Source organism: Lucilia sericata, unplaced genomic scaffold (genome assembly GCF_015586225.1).
Source record: "Lucilia sericata isolate MDLA Ls3-8-SP2 unplaced genomic scaffold, ASM1558622v1 Contig000000F_arrow, whole genome shotgun sequence".
Taxonomy (NCBI): domain Eukaryota; kingdom Metazoa; phylum Arthropoda; class Insecta; order Diptera; family Calliphoridae; genus Lucilia; species Lucilia sericata.
In genome coordinates, this window is record NW_023994042.1 from 3,653,694 (window position 1) to 3,672,663 (window position 18,970).

At 34.7% G+C, this 18,970-nt stretch overlaps 1 protein-coding gene across 1 annotated transcript in view; it reads left to right on the plus strand.

Annotated features, from left to right (window-relative positions):
* The first annotated feature begins 6,891 nt into the window (after nucleotides 1-6,891).
* LOC119605399 (gustatory and odorant receptor 63a) overlaps nucleotides 6,892-18,970 on the plus strand; it is a 31,987-nt gene continuing 19,908 nt past the window's right edge. Inside the window, exon 1 of the mRNA XM_037958521.1 lies at nucleotides 6,892-7,171. Coding sequence (XP_037814449.1) covers nucleotides 6,968-7,171 — 204 coding nt within the window. The 5' untranslated portion in view covers nucleotides 6,892-6,967. The remainder of the gene's footprint in view (nucleotides 7,172-18,970) is intronic.

Genomic DNA, 18,970 nt, shown 5'->3' on the forward strand with positions numbered 1-18,970 from the left:
TTCTACATTCGCAGATTTTTTAATTTATTTTGCCCACATCTAATCAGTAAAAATTTAATAAATATATTTTTCGGACTTAAAATCTCTTTTTTTGCAAAAAAAATAAGTTTATTTTAAATAATTTTTTCCTTTTCAATACCAAAATATGTATACAACTTTGTTTTGTCAATTTTAATATCAACATACAAAAATTAATTGTCAAAAAAATTAAAAAAATTTTTTCTTAGTTTGTGAAAAATAAAAATATTTCGGATTGTTAAATGCGATAAAATTGTGTAAAAAATTAAAAAACAGTTATGTGTTTGTGAAAAAACGTCGTTCAAGTCCTATTATTCCGGTATTTTCGAGAAAAAGTTTTGAAGTATTGTGAGAGAATTAAGTTCTCACAAGTGTGTTGAATTTACACAGAACTCGTCTGTGAAGAGAAGGAAATGTTATTGTTGTAAAACAATGTCATAGTCCAACTTCTTATTATTCTTTGCTATGAAACATGAAATTAATAATAAAGGCATTTTTCGGTACTTTTTCGTTCTACACAGGTACTTTTTTGAATTTTCTTTAAAATTAAACCTAGAAACCAAAGAATAAATAAGAAATGAAACTGTTGTCAAAAGTACCTAAGTCTACTGTCATCCGGTACCTAACTCTAAGAATGTATTAGTAGAATTCTCAAGTCAACATAGTTGCAAAAAATAGTATTGAAAAATATTGAAAAAAAATTATTACATTTCAATTTATACTTTGAAAGGTTTTTTCTTAAGATATTTTGCACATATTTTATCTATAAACATTTTATAAACACGTCTATTTGTTTTTTAATCTATAATATTGAAAAAATAAATTATTTATTTGAAATATCTTTTTCGTTTACCATACGAAAATTTACAACATTGTTTTTTTTTAGTTTTAATTTCAAACAACAAAAATTCAATGTCAAAAAATAAAAAATATTTTTTTCTCGTTTGTAAAAAATATATAATTTTCGGGCTGTTAAATGTGTTTAAATTGTGCAAAAAAATTATAAAATATAATGTTAAGTGATAAAAAAATATTTCAAAGTGCTATTATCCTCAAATTTTCGCGAAAAAGTTTTGAAGTTTGGAGAGAGAATAACATTTTTACATATGTGTTGGATTTACACAGCACTCGTCTGTGAGAAGAGCGTAATGTTATTGTTGTAAAAAAATGACAGCGTTTCACTTCTTGTTTATTCTTTGCTAGAAACATTAAATTAAGCATGTAGAGTCCGGAGTAAATGAGAATCTATAAAAGGGGACTTATTGGTACTTTATCGTACTTCGACTGGTACTTTTTGAAATTTAACCTAGAAACATGAAATTAAGCAAGTAGGGCACGAAGTAAATGAAAATCTATACTTTTGTTCTTCAAAGGGAACTTTTTGAATTTTCTATAATATTAAACCTAGAAACATGAAATTAAGCATGTAGAGCCCGGATCAAGTGAGAATCTATAAAAGGGGAGGTTTTGGTTCTTCAAAGTTTTTCTTTTTTTTTTAATTTTCTATAATATTGAACCCAGAAACATGAAATTAAGCATGTAGAGCCCGGAGGAAGTAAGAACATATAAAAGGGAACTTTTTGGTACTTTTTCGTTCTTCAAAAGGTATTTTTGTGTTTTTTATAATATTGATCCTAGAAACATAAACTCAAGCATGTGGAGCCTGGAGTAGGTGAGAACATATAAAAGGGGACTTTTTGGTACTTTTTCGTTCTTCAAAAGGTACTTTATGTGTTTTTTATAATATTGATCCTAGAAACATGAAATCAATCTTGTGGAGTCCGGAGTAAGTGAGAACCTATAAAAGGAGACTTTTTGGTACTTTTTCGTTCTTTAAAAGGAACTTTTTGAATTTTCTATAATATTAAATCTAGAAACATGAAATTAAGCAAGTAGAGCCCGGATTGAGTGAGAACAAATAAAAGGGGACTTTTTGGTACTTTTTCGTTCTTGAAAAGGTTCTTTTTGTGTTTTATATAATATTGATCCCAGAAACATGAAATTAAGCATGTGAAGCCCAAATGTAATAAGAATCTAGAAAAGGGGAATTTTTAGTACTTTTCCGTTCACTAAGAGGTACCTAGAAACATAAATTAACCTATAAAAGGGGACTTTTTGAAACATTTTTGTTTTATAACTGGTATTTTTTGAGTTTATTTTATTATTTTATTGAACTTAGGAACATGAAATTAAGTATGTAGACCCCGGAGTAAATGAGAACATATCAAATGGAACCATTTGGTACTTTTTCGTTATTTAACTGGTACTTTTTGAGTTTTCTATTTTAATGATCCTAGATACATAAAACTAAGCAGCCAAGGACTTGATTGAATAAAAATTTAAAATGGAGTATTTTCTGGTACTTTTTCATTCTTTTACTGGTACTTTTTGAATTTTCTATAATATTGAACTTATTAATATGAAAGTAAATAAAATAGGTCTGTTTTCGTACTCCAACTGGTACTTTTTGAGTTTTCTAAAATATTGCATATATAAACATAAATTTAAACACTCAGTGTCCTGATTGAACGAAAATTTAAGAAGGAGACTTTCTGGTCCTTTGGTTATGAGAGGAATTTTTGGTTGAAAATTAAACATGCATTATCCTGATTAAATAAAAATCTATAAAAAGTCATTGTATGGTACCTTTTATACTTCAACTGCTTTTTTAATTTTCTGTAATATTGACACTAGAATCATAAAATCAAACTTATAGAGTCCTTATTAAAAGGGGACTTACATAGATTTTATATATTGAACCTAGAAACAAGTATATTTTAATATTTATTTTATTCAATTACGAAGAGTGTAGCTAAATACAAGATTAATTTCAAATTTCTGGGTTTAATATTATAGCAAACTCAAAAATTACCAGTTAAAGAATGAAAAAGTATCAAAAAGTTCCCGTTTATATGTTCTTATTTAATCCGGGCTCTACATGCTTAATTTCATGTTTCTAGGTTCAATATCAAAGAGAATCCAAAAAGTACCTTTTGAAGAACGAAAAAGTACCAAAAATCCCATTTTATAAGTTCTTATTTACTCCGGGCCCTACATGCTTAGTTTCATGTTTCTAGATTTAATTTTAAATAAAACTCAAAAATGTACCAGTGAAGAAGGAAAATGTACCTAACTAAAAGTTTATATTTATGTTTCGATTTTAATATCATAGAAAACTCAAAAAGTACCAGTTGGAGAACGAAAAAGTATAACTATTAGCATATTTAGGGCCATTATTACAACTTGCCTTTAATGTTCGTAATAATAAAAGGTAACTTTAATTAAAGTGAGGAATAAAGTGAACTTTAAACATTTTCATTATTACAACATAATTTTTTATTATACAAAAACCGTAGCATACTTTTAGCCGTTAATAATATTTTTCATATGAAAAATGACATTGAATTTATTTTTCATTCAAATTTAAAAAAAATTCCTAAAGCTTACATTAAAAGTTAAAGGTAAGGTGATCTTCCCGTTAGCCTATCGGACACTTTTAGCTAAAGTTGACTTGTAATAACGAAAAACACACTATCTATACGATAACTTCCTAACTTTAGTTATTGGCAAGTTATAATAATGGGCCTTAGTGTTTCTAAATCTAAAAATTTTATCTAAATTGACTCATTACTCATCATCCCAAATTTGTAGATTCATCATCCTGTTCCTGTAGCTAAGAGCACCAATTCAGCTGAATAATGAATATTTCAATCACGCACTAAAAATCGTGAAAAGGGGCTTAGCGAGCAAAATTTGTCTAATGATTGTTTTTTCTCTTATTTGCATTAGTTAATTTCTTAATTGAATTGACGTGATTTTGTATTAATATTTTCAAGCTTGTGCTTTTCAGTGGCTCTGGCATTTTGATCTTTATACATATAAATCCTGCAGTAGTTTTATGATTTTTTTCGCTTCTATGTTAATCTCTATTTAATTTACGAAATCCTGAATAAATGTATTTTTATATATGAAAGACATATGTACCCAAGTTGTTAATGTTCCTGACGATAAAGTAAATTTAGTTAATTCTAAGAAAAAGGAAAAAATTGTGCCTTTTGCTGTTGGGCTATATAGGCAATGAAAAACCAGAATGCGTCAAGGACTATTAAACGATTTTGTTAATGAAGTGCATTTTCTTAGAGACGAGTTTGTTTTAAATGGAAAAATATCAATATTAAGGGTTTGTTGTATAATATGTGATGCGCCAGCAAAGGCTGATGGATGTACAAAGTGCACGCAAGTAGGTAAAAAGTTGATATGTATTCACGTACAGTAGCTTCACTGGCACTTTTATTTCCGATGTCGATTTTGCTCTAAGGATATATCCAAAACATCATTCCAATATATGTATTTAAAATAGGAAAAAGCACAACTCGAAGAATTGGGTTATAATATGATATCACAAACTTCATTTGATAACATGCATCTTGTCTGCCTGTGACATATTTTCCAAAGGAATTCCCGAGAAAACCAAGATCGTTGGAAGATTTACATCATTGGAAAGCGACTGAGCTACGTCCTCCAGTTCTTAGCTAATTCAGGCATAGTTGTACTCAATAGCTACGTGCACGAAGATATTTTTAATGAATTTTTACTTTTGCATTGAGCTTATAGGCTACTTTGTAGTCCACGTCACGTAGAACGTAATATTGAACAAGCTCATAAACGTTTAAAATTATTTGTTGAAAACTTCTCTGTTGTATTTGAGTCGAATTCAACGTACATTTGCTTCATTTAGCTTCACGCGCTAAAACTTGTGGTCACCTATTTTCATTTTTGCCATACGATTTTGAAAATATCAATACTCATAATGTTACTAGATGATTTTAATGACATAGACATGTTAAATGTCTATAGCACTAAAGGTAGAATTACCCAAGCGCAACGTACTGTAACTGTAAGAAAACGTGTCAGCTGATCGTTTTTGATTAAGGAAAAACAATGAAAATGCTTACCGAAATGTAGCCGTAACGTTTCAACCTGTATAAAATAGAATTTTATAACGTTTTTACGTGACATTTGTAGAACAGTGATGGCACTTTTGTATGTAGAATAGAACTGTGGTACAAATTCCCTTTTTTCATACTTTTTTTATTTTTTTTATTTATTTTAAATTTAATAAATTGTTTAATATGTGATGTTAGCAATGTGTATACATACAATTTTATAGAAAACACGTTAATGACGTATCAAACTCCAACAAATCAAAGTTAAACTGTTTAAAATACTTTCTAATTATAATTATAGAACCAGGCGTTATCTCAGTTATCTAAAAATATATCGATATTACATAAAATTTTGCAGACAACAATTTGGGCTTTCTAATGATGTAAATTTGAGAGCTCCATCTCATTAAATACAGACGTTAGTTTAAAAATGTATATTTTTAAAATCATTGATTTGTATTTAATGCAATTTATATAGCTCGATACTTTCAATTTTGCAAGTGCAAGTAAAGGTAGCTTTAAATTTTTCAATACTTTCTAAAAAAAGTTGAAAATAATTTTAAAAACAACAGGAAAAAACGCTTGATGAGTTAAATGCTATTACTTATACATATACATTTTTTAATTTTGGTACTTTTTCTACTTAACCATTTTAAAGAAAGTGCCTCTCAATAACCATCACTGTTTCGAACAGCTGATTGAATATTTATGTAATTTATTTTTGCTTTTTATAATTTTTGAATTTTTTTAAATACCTACATAAAATAGTCTTAAAGAAATAACAAAAAGGCAAGTTATTGCTAATTAATTTACCTTTATATTAAAAAAACGCCTAAAAGCTTAAATTATTTTGTGTTTATTTCCAAGACAAGCGTTACGTTTTTAAATGTACTATAAGTGCACAAACGAGGTAACGGTACGGTACGTTACAGTACGTGGACAGCAACGTTCGGGTAATTCTACCTTAAGCCTTGTATGGGGTGCAATTCCACTCTAGCACTGTTGACACAATTCCACTCTAGCACTGTCAGCACATTTTTAATATTGACATTTCCTACAGGGTTTCTAACTATGTATTTTTCACACATATACAAATTACGCTAAACATTACATTCCTCAGTCTGTTAAATGTTAGTATACTGACTGTTAAATAAATTATATATCACAGCATACTTTTAGGAATACTTAACTAGTATAGAATAATAAGAAAATATTTAAGTTAAATTTCTACAATTTTAAATTTGATAATTCGATAAAATTAGTTTGATATAAATTTGTTTGTAATTTTTACAATTTTTGTAATAAATCTATAAATAAAAAAATAAAACCAAAAGTGTAATAGGTATTTATTCATTTATTTAGATAACCTAAATTTAAATGAAACTTCTACAAGGCCAAGTCCATGTAAAAGTAAATAAATATATTAGTTGTCATTCTTTTGAACTTTTGTAATAAATGACGCCGAATATAAGTTGTAGACAAATGTAAATACAATGTGCAATGCAATACCTACTTATAAGAAATACAATAAAAAAGACTACTGAAGTGACCAATCAAATTACAAATTTTAATAGACTTTGTACAAGAATTTAGGAAATTACGTATAAGCGATTAAACAATAACACCAAAGAATTGTCATTGTTTTCGTGAAATCGATGCAGTTTTGTTACATTTTTTTTTCAATAAAAAAATTAGAAATTCTATTTATCGCCCTTAAAAACAAAATAACCATCCCTCTTAACTCGTCTCATAAATTTATAATAAAAAAACAAATAAAAAGAAAATTATGAATTCCGACCATTAAACAACATGATTTATAATTTATGAATTTTAATGATACAAAATTTTCTGTGTCCAGCTCAAAGTTAAATTTATTTAATCATTAACAAATAGTTACTTGCGGTAACAATTGCGTATCGGTGTCGATATTTTGGAAAAATAAGAAGATTTGCTTCATTACGGTCACAAGTGTTGAAATATATAAAATTTAAAATCGAATAAAAATGTGGAATAATTATAATAGAAAAAAGAAACAGGATGCAATATTTCTCAATGTTAAACCGGTTGCAAATAATATTAGTGTACGGAAATATTCGAATGGTTTGATGGATCGTTTAGATAGTGGATTTGGAAATTATAACAAAGAAAAAAGAACCAGTCGCCAATCAATATCAACTATTGATTCCATGAACCAGCAATTTTTACCGGTAAGAAAATTCACAATCATCGTCGTAGCAAACAAAAACAAATCAATAAATAAAAATATTACGACTTACAACTATACAACGTCGACTGTAAATTCTAAAAATTTTAAAGATTTTCGATTAAAATACATATTGTTTACAATTATATAACAAATTCTTAGTACCATAAGATATATAAATATATCCGTAAAATGGCTAAGAATTGATACGCGTTCCACTTAATCAATTAAGTAAGGAAACAATAAGAGTAGTGGTATTTCATTGTTGATAAATGCCCCGAAAGATAATTATCTCCCACTTATTCTACACGTCTTATGTCTCCTTACACTGACAGATTAGAGTCAAGCTCAACAGAATCTTCTTTCCCCGCTAATTATTCCAAGCCCGTTCCCTTGGCTGTGTTTTCACTAGATAATAGATAGGGAAAGATTTGTCCGTGTTTAACGTGAGCGCCTACCTTGACGGTCTAAGCTCACGGTGCACAGTAGGAAATGGTAGAATAGAAGCTGATCATCAAAATGTGAAGGATTTTAAATACAATGGCCCATAATCATAGTCAAACACTAAAGTCGGTTCTTTTTAAAAACAACTATAATATAAACCTGTTACTAACTGTTTCTTAACTACAGTGGAAATTAATAATAGTTTTAAGTTGAGCCAGCTTTAAGTGGGTGCTTAGTAAAATGTTTGAAATTTTGCATACAAACTGGTATAAATACTGCATATGTGGCATCTCTGCACAGCTGATGCAATAAAAGAACTAAGATATAAACAAAATATAAATTGTTATTTTAACATTTTAAAGAAAAATAAACTTATTAAAAAGTGCGTTGCTATTTTAAGAAGCCTATATCGCAAAAAAACTCATCAGCGTCCAGCTCAAATGGGCAAACCGTTCCTTATACATGCAACTTAGGCTTTCTTTCTTCACACAAATATTCGATAAAACCAAAATAATTTACATTGTACTCAATTGTACACATCTCTTCAATTATTTTTCAACACTTTTTCCATAATTTATAAAAAAAATAGATTTTTTTGCCCAGCGTTGCTCGGGGTTTTAAGTGGTTTCATAACCTTATACTTAAGTATTCTCCCGTCAGAGTAAACTAAAAAATCTGCTTTATGTCCATAGATTTTCAACATTCAGAAATATAAAAATTTCGTTGACTTAAATGACATAACATAGCATTTACGAAATGAAAAAATTTTACTCATTTTACCCCTCACTAAGAAATTACATCACAATTTTTTTTTTGCCAATTTATAAATTTTAATTTATACATTTGCAAATTTTTCCCTAACTTCTTCGTGTTTCAAAACATGGTGAAGGTCTCCTTATGAAGAAAGTCCTTACAATTTCTTTGTGATCGTATATAGCTATAAAAGAAATTTCATTGAAATTTCACAGTACCAAAACTACTACCCATACCCTCTTTCTCCATTGAATTATTCAAATTTATGTTTTTTGTTTAATATATTTTGAATCATTTCAGAAATCGATGTTGTAGAACATTTATTAAGAAAATCATGTCAGAGAGGAACCTTTCCCTCTTCAATAATGTTTTGCAAAAACATTTTTGAAAAACACATTTCTTGACCGATTACGGAAAAATATTAATAAAAACATATATATTTCTCAAATTTCATAAAAGTACAAAAAATGTAGCAAAGGAACACATAATTAGCCGTTTTTGCCAGTTTAGTTTGAATAAGTTTAATGTTTTAATCCCTTTACCAAAATTTATAAGGATAGGCCCATATTAACCACCTACCCCCATATAACCCTCTTTCAGAAAATCCTTTTTTGTCAATAAATTGGAAAAATATTTCTGAATTAAAGTAAAAATTAATTTAAATGCTTTATTATTAAAAAAAATAATCAACATTTGTAACATAATCACTGGTGTAGGGCATCATATCGTCAGCCATGATCAACTATAAATTTTTACTTGTTTATTTATTTGTTTTATTTATTCATTGAAGTAGTTTGAATTGTCTGAAATTAAGTAGTTTAATCGAAAATGATTTTGAAGGATAGACAAAATCAGTATTTACTATCAAAAGTACTCATTTTGCCCGTATTTCACCCATTTTACCCCCTCCTAGTCCAAGTTCTGAAAAAATATATATAACACTCTTCAAGTATAGATCTAACTATGTTCCAAATTTGAAGAAAATCGGTTCAGCCGATTAGGCGTGATTGACGAACAAACAAACGAACAGACTTACAAAGAGATTTATAATATATATTAGGATAACATAATTCATACACTTTGTTTTTGGTTTGTTTGATTTTGTAACTTTTGATAAATGACGATAGAGTTAAAGTGATGTTGACTTTGTTAAAAACAACTTCAGCTTGTTTTAAATATAAAACTGACTTTAGCCGAAAAAGTAAGCTTTTTCTCGTCTATAGTAGCTAAAAGTATACATTTTAATAAATGATACTTAAAGTATACTTTTTTGATGACTATGATTATGGCGCAATATTTTTGTGCTTTAAAATAGCCACTTTTAAGGTCATTATTTTCGATGATATAGCATTTGGCGGCAAATATTTTTATTAATATTAGATAGAGTATTTTGTTTAGATATTTATTAAGTCATAATCTTTAAATAAGAATATAAACTGCTCTTAATATTTGCATATTTTGTATTTAATGTTCTATTTATGAAGCTCCCCTTGCCTCCGCGTTAAAATTAACATAAAATGAAAGCTTAATGTATTGTGTATTAAATTTAATAAATTTGAAGGTCAAACTTAATCGGTGTCAAAGAAGACTTCACATTGCCTTAAAAAATAATAAGGAATCTAATCTGAGAAATTATCTCAAAAACTTAGACCCTACTAAGAAAACAGAATATAGTCTCTGGAAAACTGTTAAACATATGCAATGCCCTATTGCATATGAATCACCCAATTCGCATTCGCCAATCACTTGGAGAATGTGTTTACTGAAAATGATACAGATTCTTCTATTAGTGCTAGGTAGGTAGGTAGGTAGGTTGATAGGAGGATGTATACTACATCAAATCCGAAGAAATACACCTAGGCCACTATCGGGCCTGTTGTGCGCTCCAATTCAAGAAAAAAAAAAAAAAAAAAAAAAAATGTTCACTGAATGTATTATTTTTCCATGTTCAGAAACTCAGTTTCCTGGACGTAATTCCTAAGAATCTTCCAATCGGTGTTGGTTAACAATGTTATTTCTGGAATAACATCACTTCCAAGATACTTGGATCTAACTTCGACGAATGCCTGACAATGGCAAAGAAAGTGCTCCAGAGTTTCACTGTCCTCTCCACATGCTCTACATTCGTCTGAATTCGCACGTCCAATTTTGTATAGATGTGCTCGTAATCCTGTGTGTCCACTGAGAATACGTACCATCATACTAACCTCAGACTTGCTCATTTTGAGAAGATTTCTCGTCTTGCTCTCATCAGGGTCACCCCATAGAATCTTTGTGGTTCTACCCACCGTTTCATTATTCCAAGAGGCCTTATGGGATTCTCTCATCCATATTTTTAATTCAGCTTTTGTTGCGTCGAATGGTTTTGCGTTTGTCAGGTTAACTACATCGAGCTCCCTTCCCTTTAAAGCTATTACATTCGCCCTTTCGTTGCCGACTACTCCCGAGTGGCCTGGTACCCATATGATGTGAACCTTACCTCTGGGAGAGTATTCAGTTAAAGCTTTCTTACAATCCAATACGGTCTTAGATTTAATTCTATCACCTGATATCGCACAAATTGCCTTCTGGCTGTCGGTAAATATATTAAGCCCTGTGGGCGCCATATTTATTTTAATCCAATTTACACATTCCGTTATTGCTCGTACTTCTGCCTGGAAGCTTGTGTTATGATTAGGTAAACGGTGGTATATTTCTGTTTCTGGGTCTTCAATATAGAACCCCAGACCCACTTTGTCCCCTAATTTAGAGCCATCCGTGTAGCAACGGATTCCTACTGGTATTTGCTCTAATGTTCCGCTTGACCAAGACATTCTATCTGGGATTAGCGTTTCAAAGTTTCCGACATATTCAGTGTCTGGTATGCGATCAGGCACGTCCGATGAATGTGTATAACCTTCCAATGTGTCCAGTATACATTGATGACGTGTCCTATAACCGTTTTTGGCCAGTTCGCCTAAAGTAAAGAGCCGTTCGGCTGTAAGCGCCGCCTCATATCTTATATATGTTTCAATGGGTGGAATATCTAGCAACGTTTCCAGAGCCTTGGTTGAAGTAGTACACATGGCACCACTTATACCCAAGCAGCATGTACGCTGAACTCCCTGTAGTAGTTTGATATTACACTTTTTGTCCAAAGCAGTCCACCAGATTATTGAAGCATAAGCTAGAATTGGTCTAATTACACTTTTATAAAGCCAATTTGTCATAGTAGGACTAAGACCCCATTTCATGCCTATGGTTCTCCTACATATCGCCCAGCACCGATGTGCCTTGTTGATCCTATCCTCTATGTGGTGTCTCCATTTTAATTTCCGGTCAAGTATTACACCTAAGTACTTAACTTTGTCTGTCACCGGTATCTTCTTGCCCAAGAAGCAAGGTTCAGTATATGTAGAAATTTTTGTCTTTCTTGTGAAAAGACAGATTTCCGTCTTCGCCGGGATAACATTGAGGCCTCTCGGTTGAGCCCAGCTCAAGGCCGTATTCAGAGCCTCCTCAGCTCTTCCACACAAGTAATTTGGATCCTTTCCCTTTAAAAGTATTACGACATCGTCTGCATAGCAGACAGGTCTAAGTCCTTTCTCGGTTAGGGTCCTTAGGAGGCTATTAATCGTGGTGACCCAGAGTAAAGGTGACAAAATGCCACCCTGTGGTATACCGCGAAATACCTTTTTCCTGATAGTTATATCGTACATCTCGCAGCTTATCCATCTGTTCCTTAGCATGTAGTTGATCCAGTTACGGAGCACCCGGTCAACATAAAACTGGTCTAGGGATTGGATAAGGGTATCAGTGTGCACGTTATTGAAAGCGCCTTCGATGTCAATGCATACTGCCAGTGTATACAGTTTGCTATCGAAATATTCACTTATGTAGTGGACAACTTCATTTAAAGCGGTTTCCACCGATCGTCCCTTTACATAAGCATGCTGCTTATATTTAAGGTCATTGTATGGTATGCTGCTTTTAACCATGCTATCGACTATCCGTTCCAAGGTTTTAAGTAGGAAGGACGTAAGACTTATCGGTCGATAGGACTTAGGTGTCGCATAGCTAGGTTTCCCTGGTTTGGGTATAAATATTACCCTTGCATCCTGCCATTTAACTGGGGTATATGCCAATTTTAAGCATGCAGTGAATATCTGTGACAGATGTACGGAAACCAGTCCCGCCTCCATCTGCAAAAGTGCCGGGAAAATTCCATCCGGCCCTGCAGCTTTATAGGGAGCAAAGCTCTTGATTGCCCCTTTAACCATGTCAGTTGTAATAACTATTTCCGTGTTACCCTCCCCTTCCTCCAATATCGGTTCATCTATGTTATTCGATATACCGGGTGGGAAATGAGAATCCATTAGGAGTTTCATTGTCTCCTCCATATCCTCAAGCCTCCTGCCCGTGTCATCGATCATAGATTCCGGTTGGACATGAGTTTTGGATAGGAATTTTTTTATCTTCGATACGTCATTTACGCTATCTACCTGTTCACAGAAAAGTTTCCAGGAGTCTCGTTTGGCTCTTCGAACGATTTTCTTATATTCACCAAGTTTATTACGATACTCATCCCAGTATACTGCGGTCTTTTTACGCCGTGCCCGGTTAAATAGTTTGCGAAGAGTCTTCCCAAGGTTCCGGATCTCCCCAGTTACCCAGGGTTTTTCCTGGGCAGATCTCCGCTCTCGCAGAGGGCAGCTGTCCTCGAACGATTCAACCAGGGCACTTGTGAACGTTTCCACTTTGGCATCTATATCCTCTTTATTTCGACATTGAAAAGTGTCCTGACCTAAACGGTTCTTTAGTAAGGCCCCGAACATTGTCCAATTAGTTTTAGACTTATTCCGAAACTTTATCGGCTTTGGTGGTGGCCTTAGTATTTTGAATCTTATGTACCGATGATCAGAAAAGGAGTGCTCGTCCGAAACTCTCCAATCCTGAATTTCGTTTATAAGCTCTTCTGAACATATAGTTATATCTAATACTTCTTCTCTGATTCTATTGACGAAGGTAGCTTTATTACCTAAGTTCAATGTTATCAAGTCTTTAGTATTAAAGAAATCCATGAGGGCTTGTCCCCTGCGATTGGTGTTTGTACTACCCCAAGCTACATGATGCGAGTTGGCATCACAACCTATTACAATTTTCTTATTTTTCCTTTGTGCCTCTTCAACCAGTTTCATCAGATCCGACGTTGGTGGTAGGGTCGGAGAATCGAAAGGCAGGTAAATAGATGCAAGGTATATGTTGCCTCGACCTTGCTTCAGCACCGTTGCATCCGATGTTGATAATCCTGTTGAGAGGAGAAAACATAAGTTCTTGTGACATAAGATACATGTTCTCGGGCGAGATCCTGTATCAGCGTAGAAAAGTTGGAAATTTACGTGATTTAATCCAGAAACCTTGTTGCGAATCGTCCAAGGTTCCTGGATTAAAGCTATATGTATTTTACCTGTGTTGATTTTAGCCATCAGAGCGTTGGTAGCTGTCTCGCTCCGATGGAGGTTTATTTGGATAACCTCAATCATGGTCATCCATTAAACTGTCTTCCAGCGAGTTGGTGGTCACCTCCTCGCTCTTTGGATTTGACTCCTCCGGATAGCCTGAAGTGGCTATTAATGCAGTGAGTACTGTTGATGGCACTGCGGTGTCCTTATCAGGCATAGGAATAGCAGTATTTTTAATAGACACATTCCCAATTCTGGAGAGCATTGCTGTTCTGTCTTCTGGCGGGTGAGTGATTTCCTCCTCGCTTTTAGGATTTGACTCCTCAACATTGCTAGTACTTGCTAATGATGCTTTGGGTACTGTCTTAGGTGTTTTAGTGTCCTTGTCGGGGCCGGTTTTGACAGCCCTTTCAATCGGCGCCTTCCCAATTTTGGAAAGGGCAACTACACTTTCTTCTGGCGAGTTAATGGTAAATTCCTCGATTTTAGGATTTGACTCCTCAACGTTATCAGTAGTGGATACTGTGGTCTTAGGTTTTTTAGTGTCCTTTTCGAGGCTTGTTGTAACAGCCCTTCCAATCGGCACCTTCCCAATTTTGAATATGACAGATTTAGAGGCGAAGTAAGCCCTACCTTTATTCTTGGCAAGACTAGCCATGGATTTCTGGTCGATACCTATTACAAATAAAGTTCCCTCAGGTTCTTCTTTCCTGTAAAAGACATCCCATTTTTCCACGGCCAGCTCAGCATTTTGACCTCCAAGAATTTCCAGTATACGTTCATTAGCCAGTTTACTGCCCCATCCTTTTATGTAGACAGTGGACTTTAGGAGCACCGGAAGCTCGCTCTTCTTTGCCAGTCCCAGCCTAGCGCCGTCCCAGGGAGGAGGGATACTTTCCACCAAGTTCTTTAGGGTGCTAACACATTGGTGAGATGCCAACCTCATCAACATCACGCCCATGCTGAACTCGCAGCTCTCGCTCTCTATTGGTTGTTTGCCCTTTGAAGCTATTGCATGGTCCACTATCTTATTGTTGACCAGGTCTTCTATTTTACTCTGTTGGTCTATTGGAATTTTGCCTGTCGGATTACCGGCATCGTAAACTGCATAGCAGAGATCGTCCCGGTGCCTACTTCTGGCAACTTTGGCGTAAGATGGCGGCTCTTTACCTTTTCCTCCGTCTAGCTTCTCCTTCTTCGTTTTTCGGGGCTTCTTTTGAGATTCCCTTACCTTCGAGGTTGATTTCGCCGACGTGTTCGTCTTCGGAATATCTGGCTTGGCGTTGTCACCCTTACTCGCAGGATTCTCACTTGAGATTCCTTTGAGTGAAGTATGGCTTGGCTTCGACTGTATATTAGAAGACGGGGAGCTCTTTTTCTTCTTAGGCTTATTCTCAGTTGTCAACTCCTCGGGTGACCTGATCCTTTTTGCCTCAGATCTTGTGAGAGAGTCCGATTCCTTTGGAGTGTCGTGGGATTGACTAACTATGATTTCCTGAAGCATCTTTTTCAACTTCCTCCTCTGTGCTCCAGAAAGTCTTTTCTTAGTAATAGGTAGTTTAGCTATGCTATCACTCACCTCTTTCACCATTTGCTCTACTTCATCCTTTTTGGGATTTGCTATAATGGTATTATTATTATTATCATCTGAGGATTCAGAGTCGGAACCCTCACCTATATTTAAAGGCTGAGGTAGCTTAGAGCTCTCTCCGAGTACATCCTTCTCTTTCACCCCTATATTTTTGCCAGCGGCATGCTGTACACTTGACGCATTGTCCGCCACGGAGGCCAAGGTACCCACCTCCGTAGTAGTATTCTGCTCACGATTGCAGGATGACGACGACACGTGACTCGCGAGTAGATCAACACTTGCCGCCGGTACTGGGTTATTTAGGCCCTGCACCGTAACTTTTATCTTTTTATTTTTATTTTCCATATTTGTTTTTTTTTTTTTTCCAGTTTTTTGGTCCGCGGGGAATATAATATTCCCAGGTGGTGGACAATCTGCCCTCCCTCAGCTTAAGTGAAATTAAAGCTGGGAGAGGACAGATGGTCCATCACCACCCCCTATCCGCCACCCGGGGACGCGCTCGGTAGGAAAAATCTGGAAAACTCTATTAGTGCTAACATTATAAATAATTTGGTTCCAAGCCCAATAAAATTCCGGTTCTCTACCGTGAAGATGACAATCAAAGGTCCAAAGGTAGGAAAATCACCTGGTATAGATAAAATTACTACCACGATGATAATTAACCTACCCAATTCAGCACTGAGAATTATTTTGTTCATCTTTAACTCGATGCTACGTATTGGATATTTCCCTACCTCATGGAAAGTATCCGAAATTGTTATGATACCAAAACCGGGAAAAGATGTCACTCAAGTAACATCATACCATCCCATTAGCCTGTTGTCTACATTCTCAAAACTTTTTGAAAAGTTATTGCTTGAAAGCCTTATAGTACACCTTAACGACCATTGCATTATTCCTGACCATGTGTAATTAGCGTTAAATTACAGGCTTAAAATTACGAGTATAGCGATGAAACTCGGCATAAACAAGATTTGTATGAACCGAAATCGTTCTACAAAATTCTACGAAGATAACCACATAACTGGCCCTACCACCAATAAAAGCTCATTATTGGCTTAAAAATACGAGTACAACATTTTATAAGGATCGGTCGATAATTGACTTTACCTTCTCAGGAAAAATTTTTTTTAAATCAAAAAAGATATACATACAGAAGCTTTTCAAAGAACCTGAACATATTAATTATCTCAATGAGAAATAAATTTAAAAAAGTGTACATACCCAGCAAAAACTCGGTAATGTTTGTACTTACATAACCACTTACTTATTAGTGACTACTACTTACCGTCTGAATTACTTTTAAGTATACTTATAATTACTTACATATGGTCAGTTAAGTAAGTACTTTAAATCTTTTCCGTGAAAACCATTATTGGACACGCAATAAAATAAGTAAGCAGTGCTGTTATGAGTAAGATAGCGAATTAAACAACAAGAAGCCCGGCCCTTATTCTGTGTGAGCAATTTTTTTGTTTAAAACAAAACAACTTTTTAACTCCTTATTTATAAGTACTTATATAAGTAGTAATTTGTAAGAGAGCGTGGTAAGTACTTGCCTCCAATGTCATGACCGTGTTAAAATAATGAGTTAAAATGCTGTTGAATAAGTAGTGAAAAGCTTTTAACTCATTACTTTTCAATATAAGTTTTTGCTGCGTAATGGTAGGTTTTTATTTATTCACAATTCATTTATATGTATAAATTATATTTAGATAAAACTTATTTCTATTTAAGGGGTTAATAATATCAATTGTTCATTAATTCATTACATTCGAAAAGAAATATTACCACAAAACTTTTGTTCAAACTGTTGCATTGTTGGTGTAAAATTTTAGGCATTTATCTCTAACATATAAAAAGTTAGAGAATTATGATCAGAAAACGACATAAATTTCCCACTGTGCTCTTAACACCGGGTGAATACAGTGCGTCGACCAACGCCCCCCTACACAACCCATACAATAATGACGGGAGGTGCAGGAGTACCAGAATTGAAGTCATGCATTTGGACATGACCTCCCCCTTGGTTTGACTATCTAAACTCCTATCGATCTATGGGTCACGGCACCCGGTTGCAATGCACCTCCACACCGAGCTTACGCTCTTCCCGCAATTTGGGTCTAAACCACAGCCACCACGATACTCCATAAATGGCCGCACCATCATCCAGGCTGAAGAAAACCAGTTTCAGATCCCGTGGTACCAGATTTTAAGTCTCCGGTCGGACTTCGTAGTTTAAAATAAACTACTACCAGTTGGCCTCCAAATAGGACCTGACTGGTGGCTAGCAGCAACACAAAACATACAACAAAGGGTACACAAGACGCCCTCACGAGCGACACTTTGCGTCATATTCTTAACACCAGCAGGACGGTACACACAAGACACTAAGAGAGCACCCTCACGGATACCCAGGATAGCCGAAAGAACAACGAAGGCAACGACGAAAAAACAAAGAAACAACAACGACGACAACGATGAGACAGCGAAACAACGTGGTTGAAGTCCTAAAAAACAAACAAAACAATAACAACAAAAAGTCGGGCAGGGAGAGCAACTAAAAACGCAGCATATAAACAACAAAGTTGGGGAAGGAAATCAGCTCACAACATCAGACGAAAGTAACTATCCAACGGTAACTATCCAACCTATGTGCAAACTTAGGCCAAGCCAGCGTGTCGAGAATGCACGACACCAACGGCTAACCACATTAGGGGTTGCCTCCACTAACGTCAGTCCTTCTCCTGTTGAATACTTGCCTATCATATTCGCCCAACCTAGCAACTGTCCTATCGTCCTCTAAAGCCTTACTGTACTCCCAATTTTCTCCGGTCCGAGTAATATTCATACTCGCTAAGTAGTCCCTAATGTCACTGTACAGGGGACACGCTGTAAGAACGTGCCCCACGTCTTCTATGACTGTCCCACACCTAGAGTCCGCGGTTTCGGACAGACTTCTCTTATGGAAAAATGCGTTAAGAGAGCCATGTTAGCCATGTCAGTATGAAACCCAAACTTAAGCCAAAGCTTAAGGATGGGTGTTCCTGTACGAACGTTACCCGCCCCTTGTCACTATTGGTCCATCTTGTCCGCTACCTAGAGATCAGACACTCCCAAAGCAGTGCCTTGATATCTCTAGGTCCTCCAACCACGTCAGAAGCAGAAAGGCAATCCCGGTCTAGAAGCGGTAGTTCCTTCTTGATCTTAAAAGCAATACCACGATGTATTACTTCCAAGTCAAGGGGTGACTCACCCAGCAAGACCTGAAGAGCATCAGTTGAGACCGTTCGTCAAACAGGCAAGAAGCCAAGCAAAGCAATTCTCTGACACGATAAGACCTTGTTTCTGCCTACAACTGACAACCGTCTCGTACCATACCGAAGAGTCATACGTTGCACAAGCAACAAATAACCCCTTGTATATAACACAAACGGCACGCCTGCTGAGGCCCCATAATCTGTCCCACAACGACGGAAAGCTTGTCCCTGACCCGAACAAGATGAACCAAAAAGTTCATCCTCTCGCTCATAGTAATCCCTAAGTACTTGACCTTAGTCACATACTTGAGGGC